This window comes from Conger conger, chromosome 9 (genome assembly GCF_963514075.1).
Source record: "Conger conger chromosome 9, fConCon1.1, whole genome shotgun sequence".
Taxonomy (NCBI): domain Eukaryota; kingdom Metazoa; phylum Chordata; class Actinopteri; order Anguilliformes; family Congridae; genus Conger; species Conger conger.
In genome coordinates this window covers 58821384-58833952 of record NC_083768.1, presented here as the reverse complement: position 1 = coordinate 58833952, position 12569 = coordinate 58821384, and the positions used below count along the sequence as shown (strand labels likewise).

The 12569-nt window shown below is 50.9% G+C and overlaps 2 protein-coding genes across 5 annotated transcripts in view; one reads left to right on the top strand and one right to left on the bottom strand.

Moving 5' to 3' along the window:
- Positions 1-554: 554 nt before the first annotated feature.
- On the top strand, positions 555-8811 carry c9h6orf136 (chromosome 9 C6orf136 homolog). 4 transcript variants are annotated; one of them, XM_061256336.1, is made up of 7 exons: positions 555-625; positions 1566-1717; positions 2116-2799; positions 3133-3221; positions 3448-3648; positions 5647-5716; positions 6304-8811. In XM_061256336.1, the coding sequence occupies exons 2-7, from the start codon at positions 1619-1621 to the stop codon at positions 6442-6444; spliced, it is 1284 nt and encodes a 427-aa protein (XP_061112320.1). In that variant the 5' UTR covers positions 555-625; positions 1566-1618; the 3' UTR covers positions 6445-8811. The 4 variants fall into 4 exon arrangements, with proteins under 4 accessions (XP_061112320.1, XP_061112319.1, XP_061112321.1 ...); XM_061256335.1 differs by having other exon boundaries at positions 556-625; positions 1481-1717; XM_061256337.1 differs by having other exon boundaries at positions 595-625; positions 1587-1717.
- Positions 8812-10027: 1216 nt separating this feature from the next.
- Positions 10028-12569, bottom strand: part of bag6l (BCL2 associated athanogene 6, like) — an 11326-nt gene continuing 8784 nt past the window's right edge. Inside the window, exons 7-8 of the mRNA XM_061256064.1 lie at positions 12115-12352; positions 10028-11219 (exon numbers count right to left, since the gene is read on the bottom strand). Of these exons, the coding sequence (XP_061112048.1) occupies positions 11091-11219; positions 12115-12352 (367 nt within the window). The 3' untranslated portion in view covers positions 10028-11090. The remainder of the gene's footprint in view (positions 11220-12114; positions 12353-12569) is intronic.

Here is a 12569-nt window from a genome sequence, read left to right as displayed (position 1 = left end):
CGCTCTATAGTACTTAATCTTTTCAAAATAAAATATAAACCTTGAAAAAGCACAACATATCAACCAACTTCTCACAAACATCGCCGTTAAACCTGTGGCCCCATCCCCAAAACACGTTTTCGCCTCTAAATATTTCGTATCTGTAGTGATTTCATGACGCACAGTTGGAGTCCATTCTTATTTTGATTTCACCACTCAGCCGGGCAAAAAGTTAAAGGACATCCAACCCTTCTCGCAAACAGCATACGGTAATACATGTAATCAGATTAACTAAACCAAAGAAAATGGATTAAAGAGATGTAGTGAGTTGTCAGCTGTCATTCTGTCAGGATTGGCCTTAAGACAATGCACAAAATATTTAATGAAAATCCACAATCTGTACAGATGTTTTATTTTTATTAAATACAATTATCAATACAATTTAAATTTAGGCAATCTGCTCAGTTCTGTGACGAGAACACTGCCCTGTTTCTTTAATGGATGAGATAGATGACGTCAGAGGAAATGTCCATCCCTTTCACCAATCAATGGGAAGCCGGTTCGTGACGTTTGGGGCGTGGTTGTAATTTGTTCTGGAAGCCTCGCATGCGCAGTGTGACGTCGTGCCGGGCAAGGACACAGCTAGGTAGGCAGAATGACATTTGTGTAACATCAACAGTGGCTTTGAAACTTTCATAATCGCAGACTGAATTCCGTTCACATTCTAGGGGACATCCCCTTTTCTATTTTAATGAGGTCTCGATGGGATTGTTTTTAACTGCCTCGTCGCAATCCACTTGGAGTTGGCAGATACCTAGCTACGTAGCTAACCGTTCGCTAGCACTAGCAAATTTAGCAATCTAAGAGGAATGCATGCATCGCCAATTAGCTTTTTGGCGAACTTGCTCTCCTGTCTGCACGCAATGTAGACAGTGCGCTGTTAGCATTTGCTTGACTAGAGCATTTGTGTCTTGCTGCTTGCAAACTGAAGTTACTGTTCCAAGAGGCAGAAATTCCAGTTGGTATCTAGCTAGGTCACTCGCTAGACAAGCTTGTTGGCATGACTGTCTGTGCATATGCTGGCCAATTATTTAGCTGCTAAACCTTAGCCAGCTAGCAGCTACATCCCGTGAAAACGTGTAAAGATCAAAGACACTGCAACGAGTTTGAGCAAAATAGCTTTTAGTTTCTCAGGTGTTTAAGTAAGTAAATGCCGTGAAGTCCTGCAGGTAGCCGAGGTCAAAGCAACGCCGGGTGAAATGCATCAGTTCTAGTTGCATCAATTAAAGTCTGTTATTGAGAACAAGGTTGTCTGATGCGCTGCTGCACACCAAAATCCAGTTACTTAACAGACTTAAGATATCACACGTGTCTTTGATGTTCATCACTCAATGGATTAATTTGGCTTGGAAGGGGAGTGGTCAGTAATTCCAGCTGCTTGGTTGAATATAAACACTTGTATCTTGTACTTCAGTTTCAATATATAATGTTTTTTTTGCAGACAAAAGTCAAGAGGAGCAAGAAAGCGATTAGGGAAGATAATAGCGTCTTTTTTTTTGTCTTCTGATTGTTGTGTGTGATGTCAGCACATTAATTTGACCAATCAGTGATCGGGGTTACCCCGCCCCCCCCGAGGTGAATGGCTGTATCCAGAGGGGGCATCGCTTTTTGGGTGAGATGTGGGAGGAGCCATGGCTACCAGCATCCAATCAAGCGACAGTGCTGGAGTCTCGCTCAGGTAGGCAGAGCTGTCAATCATTGTTCATCAGCACAGTTTGATTAGCCTCGTAAAAGAAATGTTGTCTGACATGAAAAAAGACATTTTAGAAAATGGATCCGATAACTTAAGATATTGTAGGGATTTCTGAGAGCCAGGCAGATATTTTGTTGAAGCCGTGGCACATTTATTAGCAGCAAAAGTCCCGGGGCCTGTCTGCAAACCGGAACTCTGCCTCGCTAGACAGACCAATACACAAGCTGCACTGCTACCAGGAGGTAAACATTGTGAATATAACAGAACAGGCTGCGATGGCACGCTAGCTAGCTAACCACCACTGGAATAGTTTCTTCCTTCTTTTTTTCTTCTTTCCGGAATGGCAAGCTTTAATCGTGTTGTGTCTGCCGCTTGATTCCCAGGCACTCGATTTGCAGCGCAGCAGCCTCTCTCGACCAATAAGCATCTTCTCCCGGGCCCCTGCCCCTCCCAGCCACTTACGCTACCAGACTTTCGGCCAATCCCCTTTAAGCTCGTCGCGGCCACACCACGCCCGTCACACAGGGCACCAGGTGCGAACTGTCGGCCTGGAGGAGGACTGGGAGGAGACCGTCAGCCTCTGCGTGCTGTCGGGAGCCGGGGAGCACGAGGGTCAGAGCACCCTGGTGGAGGTGCACCTTCTTGGGCAGAGCCAGCTAGGCGAGCTCCTGGCTTCGGGCGTCGGCAGGCCGGGCGAGTTCCTCTTCCCGCTGACCACCGTCGACGGACGGCGGGAAGACGACATCAGCATCAGCGGAGAGCGGGAGGGAGGATGGAGCGGTGCGGGACAGACGAGCGAGTCGTTCCGGAGTCTGTTTGAGGCGGAGCGATGCCCGGCCCCCTACGTGGGGGGCTCCCACTTCTACTGCTTCCACTGCCCAGAGACGGCGCCCTCGCCTGGCGGCGGGGCCAAACTGAGCCCGGGGACGGGCTGGGGCCCGGAGGCCACGGGCCCCACGTCTCACTGCATCCACGCCGGGACCGAGCGAGGAGACGCAGGGGAAAGGGAGAGAGAACGAGAGAGGGAGGAGAAACTGGCCCTGATGTACGAAAGGCTGAGGACTGAGGTGAGAGAAAGAGATGGTGGGGCGGGGCAGGAGTGTTTCTCTTTCTTTCATATCTTTTACAGCATCGTCAGAGTAGTTTGTCCTTTTACATTCTCAAACACCCCAGGCATGGTTGCCTTGCACTCTGCATTCTGCAAATCGTAGCTGATATAGCCTAATGCTACATCAGGGCCAGACCTGGGGAAAATTACATTACCCCTCCAAATAAATAATGAAGTGAGAGAACGTGGAGAAGCTAGAGGATTTCTTAGGAATATGAGATCTTCAATGTCCTGCTAATGATGAGCTGTACCTTGTTGGAAAGGATGTTTAACTCTTACTGTGCTATTGCAGCTGCCCAGTTTCTTCCAGAAGAATCACGACTTCAGCATGTACTCCAGTGACATGGAGTTCATTAATGGACTACTACACACTCACACTAGGTACTCCTGCGTTACTACACCATTACTACACACTCAGACCAGGTACTGCTGCGTTAAGACAAAGCATTTTAACTGCAAAGGCAGATCATTTTAGTTTAAAGATTGGCCATGAGTACAGAGAGATCCACACAGGAACTCTTTCTTTAAGACAGGAAGTACTGCTCGTAGAGTGGCTCGTCGCCATCGCTCTCCGTTTGTGAGTGTCATTTCTCCTCCGCGCCACCAGGGGGTGCAGGCTGTACCAGCTGACCCTGACCACGTGGAAGCTGCTGTGCGCGCTCTACTTCGCCGACATGCGGATGGAGGTGCTGAAGCTCACCAAGCACAGTGAGGATGGGACGGTCCGCGCTCGCTGGAGAGTCCAAGGGCTGCCGTTCCACCTGCTCCTGATGCGCTTCTACAGGAGGGACAAGACCCAGCTGTACAGGTACAGACCACAGAGACGTACAGACCCAGCTGTTCAGGTACAGACCACAGAGACGTACAGACCCAGCTGTACAGGTACAGACCACAGAGACGCACAGACCACAGAGACGCACAGACCCAGCTGTTCAGGTACAGACCACAGAGACGTACAGACCCAGCTGTACAGGTACAGACCACAGAGACGTACAGACCCAGCTGTACAGGTACAGACCACAGAGACGCACAGACCCAGCTGTACAGGTACAGACCACAGAGACGCACAGACCCAGCTGTACAGGTACAGACCACAGAGACGTACAGACCCAGCTGTACAGGTACAGACCACAGAGACGTACAGACCCAGCTGTACCGGTACAGACCACAGAGACGCACAGCAGCTGGAGATTTGTGTTTTTTTGGGATCAGAGGCTTAATAAGCTGCGATGCTCCGGTAACCACGGTAACCACTGGAGTTCTGGGGGGGATGTCGGTGCCAGGTCAAAGGTCATACATGTCAAAGCTCATCTGTACAGGAACAGAGTTCTCAGTGTGCATATGTCTCAGTACAGCTGAGCTGCACAGGTTTATTATGTTGATCATGGAACAGAAGGTGTGAGTGTAAAAGTGTAGCGCAACACAGTCTGTAGCCCTGTGGCTAAGGTGCATGACTGGGACAGTCTGTAGCCCTGTGGCTAAGGTGCATGACTGGGACAGTCTGTAGCCCTGTGGCTAAGGTGCATGACTGGGACAGTCTGTAGCCCTGTGGCTAAGGTGCATGACTGGGACAGTCTGTAGCCCTGTGGCTAAGGTGCATGACTGGGCCAGCCTGTAGCCTAGTGGCTAAGGTGCATGACTGGGGCAGCCTGTAGCCTAGTGGCGAAGGTGCATGACTGGGACGGTCTGTAGCCCTGTGGCTAAGGTGCATGACTGGGACAGTCTGTAGCCCTGTGGCTAAGGTGCATGACTGGGACAGTCTTTAGCCCTGTGGCTAAGGTGCATGACTGGGACAGTCTGTAGCCCTGTGGCTAAGGTGCATGACTGGGACAGTCTGTAGCCCTGTGGCTAAGGTGCATGACTGGGGCAGCCTGTAGCCTAGTGGCTAAGGTGCATGACTGGGACAGTCTGTAGCCTAGTGGCTAAGGTGCATGACTGGGACAGTCTGTAGCCCTGTGGCTAAGGTGCATGACTGGGGCAGCCTGTAGCCTAGTGGCTAAGGTACATGACTGGGGCAGCCTGTAGCCTAGTGGCTAAGGTACATGACTGGGGCAGCCTGTAGCCTAGTGGCTAAGGTGCATGACTGGGGCAGCCTGTAGCCTAGTGGCTAAGGTGCATGACTGGGGCAGCCTGTAGCCTAGTGGCTAAGGTACATGACTGGGGCAGCCTGTAGCCTAGTGGCTAAGGTGCATGACTGGGGCAGCCTGTAGCCTAGTGGCTAAGGTGCATGACTGGGACAGTCTGTAGCCTTGTGGCTAAGGTGCATGACTGGGACAGTCTGTAGCCCTGTGGCTAAGGTACATGGCTGGGACAGTCTGTAGCCCTGTGGCTAAGGTACATGGCTGGGACAGTCTGTAGCCTTGTGGCTAAGGTGCATGACTGGGACCTAGAAGGTTGGGGGGTCAAACCCCGGTGTAGCCACGATAAGATCAGCGCAGCTGTTGGGCCCTTGACCCCTTAACCCAGGGGTCGGCAACCCTGGTCCTGGAGAGCCGCAGGGTGTGCTGGCTTTCGTCTCCACCTTAAAATAAGCAACCGATTCAGACCCAAGAAACCAGGTGAGGTGAGTTAACTGTGTAATCAACGGCTTTCATTGATCAATTAATGCCAAGTAACAGCGAAAGCCAGCACACCCTGCGGCTCTCCAGGACCAGGGTTGCCGACCCCTGCCTTAACCCCTTAACCCTGCATAGTCTAATCAACTGTAAGTCACTTGGGATGAAAGCGTCAGCTAAATAACAAACGTAACGTGTATCTTTGAGTCTGTCTGTACCCAGGGCACTAACCGTCACCCTTGCACACCCAGGACGTACGATGCTTTCTCCACCTTCCACGTGGGACCTGACGGGCTTATCCACCGACACCGGGTGGACAAGGTGAGGAGCACTGGGGGAGGGGCTTCTGTTCGGCCGCTGAAGCTGCACTCTCTCTCTCTCTTCACCGAGTTCCCACGGCTTCACCCTGCTGTTAGCATTTAGCATCTGTTCAACATGACAGCATGGAAGTGCCTGTTAGGTCACCCGCTGACTTTCCGTGAAAGGTCTTCTGACGCCGCTGAAGTCAAGTTTTGAGATGCCATGTTGCACAGTTTGGGGCCAGAGACTGTGCAGTAGGCTCCTCCACTAAGCGTGTGAGAGATCACGTAATCACGTAATCTGTCCCTGATTCGTCCACAATGGGGAGACATTACATGAAGAAAAAAACCCCCCCAAAAAAACACAGTTTGTATTTTGTATTTGTAGTTTGTATTTCCCCCCGTATTATTACCATTGACTTGAAACACCTACACTGGAGCCAACTGCAGTGGCACTAGTGAGCACCATCTCTCAACAAGACCAGGAAATGAGCTTCAGAAAACAGAGCCTGGGTTTGGCCACTTGCTAGTGACAGGAGGTCCAGTGAACTGAGGGTTGAAGTGATTTTTGAAAAGATTTTTGTGATGACCACTCCCCTTTCTTCCCAGGTGATGGAGGCCTCACCCCCTGCCATCCCACGTGTGACATCGCTGCTGGCAGGAGCACTGGTTGCCCTGGGGATCCAGGAACACAGACACGCCCTAAACTTCCCCTTTCTCCTATCGCCTTGCAGAGAGGGACGGCAGTAAAGAGAGTGTGGGACAGAGAGGCTGAGGTCTGGGATGAGCCCTGTATGAAAGTGTGGCTGTAAATGTACAGATTCGCCATCAATGTTTAATAATAATAATAGTAATTATAATCAAACGCATTTCCAGTCTGCGCCACAGTGTGGCGCCTGTGAGCTGCGTTTCCTCTGTGACGCTCTTCCACTGGTGAAGCAGGGTGGTGTCCTGTGTATAATAATGTTGAATGTGTCGTTTGTCCACTGTTGGGCTTCTCAGAGAAGCACCAGGGCTAAATTCTCAAACTCTGGAAATACGGGTTGTGATGCGCAAGTGCTCGTGTGCGTGCACGTGCACAGTGACTGAGAGGTGGTGAAATCGTACCTCGATCCTCCTGAAGCTCTCAGACTTCCGTAGTAAAAGGAACTCTGTTGTACATATTATGCTCCTATACCAGCCTGCTCTGTAGGCTAGCGCTGTGCTACACTACGCTGTGAAGCTTCTGTCGTACCGATCAGAAATGGGTGTCGAAAGCACAAAATTTAGCAAGCTTTTAGAAAAAATAAAAAAGAAGTGGCTTATCTATGCAGATATAAGGTCCAGCCATGGCATTGGGTATTTACATTTCAAGTGCGGGGTAGAGGGGTGAGCTGACTGACTGTACTAGTGTCCTTCCCCTTCATGTTTTGGAGAGTAATTGTATTCGTAGGCTAGTGCCATCCCTGGAGTGCCCAACGGTTTTCTGAAGTTGCAGACATCCCCGTCGACCAGAGGGGGCGCTCCTGTGCATCGGAAGGCCCCCTGTCCTGGCCCCTTTACCCAAAACTTCTGCCTTAACCCCGAACCGCACTTTTAAGTCAAGCTTGCAGAGTCGGCAAAACCAAAGCCATTTAACTCATGTAATCAGCTTCTGATATTTCATCACTGAGATTTTGACTTTCCTTAAATTTGCTGGTATCGCAGCACATCAAAAACGGTAAGGACTAGAGCGGTCCTTCACTGCTGGTTCTTTCCCCCCCCCCCCCCCCTCCCTTTACCTGGGAGACAGGTGTGAAGTCTGGCCAATCAGTGGCCAAGATCACTTCCGGGTCAGGCAAGGAAGGAGGAGACGAGGAAGGATAAAATAAGCGAATGAGAATGAGCCCACTGCCTTTGCGCGCCACACTTACCTGCCCAACTAACCCCACCCCCTCCCCACCAGGTGCCAGTCGCCATGACGACAGCTACTCTGTGATTGAACGGGCGGGTCCAGGTTCCACACCTGGAACCGCTCACTGGCGTGCGACGCGACAGACAGACACATGACAATCATGATGTAAATGCGGCGGAATTACAGATACTTCTGCGCAGGCTGCCGTGTGTGTGTTGCACAGCTGAAACGCAGGCTTGTGATTGGACCCCAGCTCGGATGAGAGTTGAGAGTTTGCGGTGGTCTCTGAAACGCAGGCTTGTGATTGGACCCCAGCTCGGATGAGAGTTGAGAGTTTGCGGTGGTCTCTGAAACGCAGGCTTGTGATTGGACCCCAGCTCGGCTGAGAGTTGAGTGTTTGGGGTGGTCTCTGAAGCGCAGGATTGTGATTGGACCCCAGGTCGGCTGAGAGTTGAGAGTTTGCGGTGGTCTCTGAAACGCAGGCTTGTGATTGGACCCCAGCTCGGCTGAGAGTTGAGTGTTTGCAGGCACCGCTCTCTCCACTGTCTCTGGGATTGTCTAAACCCTCCCCCACAAAATTCACAATGATATGAAAAATAATAAAACGTGATTACGGGACATTTCTTCCGCCATAGGTTTCCTCAGATTTCCAATGCTCAAAAAGTCTCACGTTTTGTTCTAGGAGTTCAGTTCCTTCTGTTAATATCTCAACCGTATACATCTAAGCTCTTATGTGCTTTTAAAAACACAAGTTTAAAACACATAAAATACACATTCTGCCAGCCCCCACTCAAGATTCATACCAGCCTGACTGCACCAACATTACCATTGCAGTTTCTATGTAGCAACTTGTTAGCCACTTACTTTCTTGAAGCACATAACAGCATCAAAAATTACAGTTCAGACATTGACTAATGTAACCTAACTCCTAGAACAGAACATGAAACGCTCTTTAAGCGTACGTTAACCACAAACCACATCTTTGGCAGAAATCTAAATCATCCGCTGAGGGAACCCATAGCTCAAAAATGCAAAGTTTTAGGACTCGATTTACACTCCCTGTTAATTTTGGACTGTACGGGAAAAACGAACTCAGGGTTGAGTGGCGGGAAACTGCAGGGGGTTATGGGATTGGCACCTTCCTGTTCCGGCTCCTTTTCTGTGTAAATGGTTCGGTAATGTTGGGAGTAATCTGCTTTTTTTTTTTTTGTGAGAACAATAAAGCATGACGTGTTGTAACTCCACTGGCCTCCATGAGTCCTTCCTCTTCATCATCGAACGCATTTCCACAGTGTGGCGCCTGTGAGCTGCGTTTCCTCTGTGATGCTCTTCCACTCCCCCTGGTGTTGAAGCAGGGTGGTGTCCCGTGTATAATAATGCTGAATGTGTCGTTTGTCCACTGTTGGGTGGATCCAGGGCTAAATTCTCAAACTCTGGAAATACGGGTTGTGATGCGCAGTGACTGAGAGGGTGGTGAAATCGTACCTCGATCCTCCTAAAGCTCTGACTTCCGTAGTAAAACTAACTCTGCTGTACCCCCGCCTGGTTTCTCCTGCACCCAGTCCTCCTCCACAGTCACCGGATCTATGGTGCGGCCTCGATGTGTGTGTGAAACAAACGCTGCTTCAAATTTAGGCTGAGCTTTGAAGCCTCAGTTTAGCATTAGAGTGAAGATCATGCTGTTAATTACATTTGGCAGACGCTCTTATCCTGAGCGACGTACAGTTGATGAGACTAAGCAGGAGACAATCCTCCCCTGGAGCAATGCAGGGTTGAGGGCCTTGCTCAAGGGCCCAACGGCTGTGGATCTTATTGTGGCTACACCGGGATTAGAACCACCGACCTTGCGGGTCCCAGTCATTTACCTTAACCACTACACTACAGGCCGCTACACGATGTCTGCTGCACAGCGCCCCGACACTCGTCTGAGACCCTGGAAACGTTCATGGTTGGACAACTGAGGAGCTTCTCAGGCTGCCTGGAGAACCCATTGAGTGAGGACCTGGAGAACCCATTAAGAGTCTTACCCCCCCCCCAAAATGAAACCATCATTCGGTTCAACTCACACACAGTAGGTGTGTGGTAAACAAAACATACACCACAGAAGGTTTTGATCGTCAGTGTGTAAGGAAGAGCCCACCTCCGCGCTCGTGGGGATGAGATATGGGGGGGTAGAATAAGGTAGAATGACGCTACAATCAACACGCTTATTTCAACCAATCATTTGGGACCATGATGCCTCATTCTCAAATCAGTAGAGTCCGCGCCATAAGGGAGCCCTCCGAAAATATGGGATCTTCTGGGGTGGTGGGACCCAACGCAAGATCTTTTCACGGGGCCCAAAATCCCCCTGGGGTACAGTATACCAAGTGTTTTTGTGAAGACCTTTCAAATATGAAGATGCATTTGTGTATGTTTAAAAAAATGTACTGTAACAACATCGTGATCATGCTGCTCATAGTGTTTCTCGGAGTTTAAACTTCTTTATTTCAGAGTAGTTTCTAATAATACGCAAAAGAGAGACCTGGAACTTTTTACAACAGAGATGGCCGACAGGCTGGCCACATTCGCACGGGAGTAACGTTAAAAACACGGGAGTAACGTTAAAAACATCGCTCTTTCCTCACACACACGCCCTCAAATCACACCTCATGTTGACACCTTTTTTTTGTTCACCTAAAATGTTCATTATCTTGGCGTTTCGTTCAAATAAACAAAACAGTGAGTTGTTAATAAAGGGCCATAATGACCTGTCTAACGGTATCTCACTCTTAATGGCATAATTAAACCTCTAAATCAGTAGTCTGGCGTGGATGCTGAACCCATAAGACCCGCTGTATAATATTTAAATCTTACAATCATAGTTTACTTATTAGACCCCTGTATAGTTTTCAGCGTATTAATTTACAGACAGAACTCAGAGCTACAGCCTGGCACAGAGGGGGTTGGTGCAAGAGTCACGGTGAAGACATCGAGAAGGACAACCTGACAGGAGTCCTAATGCTGGCCAATCACAACAAAGCTGATGAGCAGGTAATCAACAGGAGTCCAGACGCTGGCCAATCACAATGAAGCTGTTGAGTGGTTATCAACAGGAGTCAATCATGGCAAAAGCTGATGAGCAAGTTGAGTGATACTTATCACTCATTTAGTGAACACCCTCTCCCTCTTTCACTTTCTCCTTTTCCATTTCCTGCTCTCCCTCTCTCTCCTCTTCACCAACGCCCATCACTCCAGCTTCTTAACAGACGCTTCTGGCTGTGCCAGTCGCATCACAGACCAAAAGTTAACTGCCCAATCAGGGCAACTGAAAAAGAGAAAGGGGAGGGAGCTACTGCTGCATACAGCCTAACTATGCCCAATGAGAGACAAGGATTATGATTGACAGAAGTGCTGTCCAATGAGCTGGCAGGCCTACTGGTACATCTGACAGAAGCAGGAAAGGGGCGGGACACAGAACGGACAGTTAGGCGTAGGAGCTGGAGCTATTTTCGGCCGCAGAGGCGGGAACGACGGGGGCGGGTCAGAGTGATTGACACGTGCGACAGCCACTGGGGTTAGGAGTCGGAGAAGAAGGCCCGGTGTGTGCTGGGAAGCGCTGAGCGCTGAAGTCTGGATCCTCCCTCAACCTCTTCCTCATGTCACTCTTCACCTGAGAGAGAGAGAGAGGGGGAGAGAGAGAGAGGAGGGAGGGAGAGAGGGAGGGAGGGAGAGAGGGAGGGAGGGAGGGAGGGAGAGAGAGAGAGAGGGAGGGAGGGAGGGAGGGAGAGAGAGAGAGAGGGAGGGAGGGAGGGAGGGAGAGAGGGGAAGAGAGGGAGAGAGAGAGGGGAAGAGAGGGAGAGAGAGGGGAAGAGAGGGAGAGAGGGGGAGAGGGGAAGAGAGAGAGGGGGAGAGGGGGGGAGGTTACCCAGAGGGATACTCGTGGGGTGTTTTGAGGCGTATGAGCGTGTGATTGGCTGGCGTACCTGCTCTGTGTAGGCATATGAGCGTGTGATTGGCTGGCGTACCTGCTCTGTGCAGGCCTATGAGCATGTGATTGGCTGGCGTACCTGCTCTGTGTAGGCATATGAGCGTGTGATTGGCTGGCGTACCTGCTCTGTGTAGGCGTATGAGCGTGTGATTGGCTGGCCTACCTGCTCTGTGTAGGCGTATGAGCGTGTGATTGGCTGGCGTACCTGCTCTGTGCAGGCGTATGAGCGTGTGATTGGCTGGCGTACCTGCTCTGTGTAGGCGTATGAGCGTGTGATTGGCTGGCGTACCTGCTCTGTGTAGGCGTATGAGCGTGTGATTGGCTGGCGTACCTGCTCTGTGTAGGCGTATGAGCGTGTGATTGGCTGGCGTACCTGCTCTGTGTAGGCATATGAGCGTGTGATTGGCTGGCGTACCTGCTCTGTGTAGGCGTATGAGCGTGTGATTGGCTGGCGTACCTGCTGTGTAGGCGTATGAGCGTGTGATTGGCTGGCGTACCTGCTGTGTAGGCGTATGAGCGTGTGATTGGCTGGCGTACCTGCTGTGTAGGCGTATGAGCGTGTGATTGGCTGGCGTACCTGCTCTGTGTAGGCCTCCTGTAGCTCAGGGCTCTCTAGCTCCTCCTGCAGGCTGTCGGTGGCGCTGACGGGCCGGACCCCAGCGGAGCGCGCAGCCCGGCTGACCGCCTCAGAGAGAGAGAGGGGCGGCCCCTCCCCCTGCACCGTCTGAGAGGGGGCGGCAGAGACGGGCTTCACAATGCAGCTCACGCACGCGTTCAGGGCCACTGCGTGGGCGTAGTTCACAGTGTCGGCTGGTCTCTGCGGCGTGCGTTACGCGTGTGGACTGGGAAATGCTATGGGTGCATTGATACGGGCCAAGACCGCGTCTCTCACGTACACATTAGGTGTGCGAGTTTGGTAGGATTGTCAGAGCGCTGTCAGAGTGCTGTCAGAGTGCTGTCAGAGTGCTGTCAGAGTGCTGTCAGAGTGCTGTCAGAGTGTTGTCAGAGTGCTGTCAGAGTGTTGTGTACGTG

Excerpts from the sequence above, each read along its gene's own strand:
- c9h6orf136 (XM_061256336.1), top strand. The coding sequence starts at position 1,619 with ATGGCTGTATCCAGAGGGGGCATCGCTTTTTGGGTGAGATGTGGGAGG. Across the intron at positions 1,718-2,115 it reads AGTGCTGGAGTCTCGCTCAG|GCACTCGATTTGCAGCGCAG; the intron begins GTAGGCAGAGCT and ends CTTGATTCCCAG. Across the intron at positions 3,649-5,646 it reads GACAAGACCCAGCTGTACAG|GACGTACGATGCTTTCTCCA; the intron begins GTACAGACCACA and ends TTGCACACCCAG.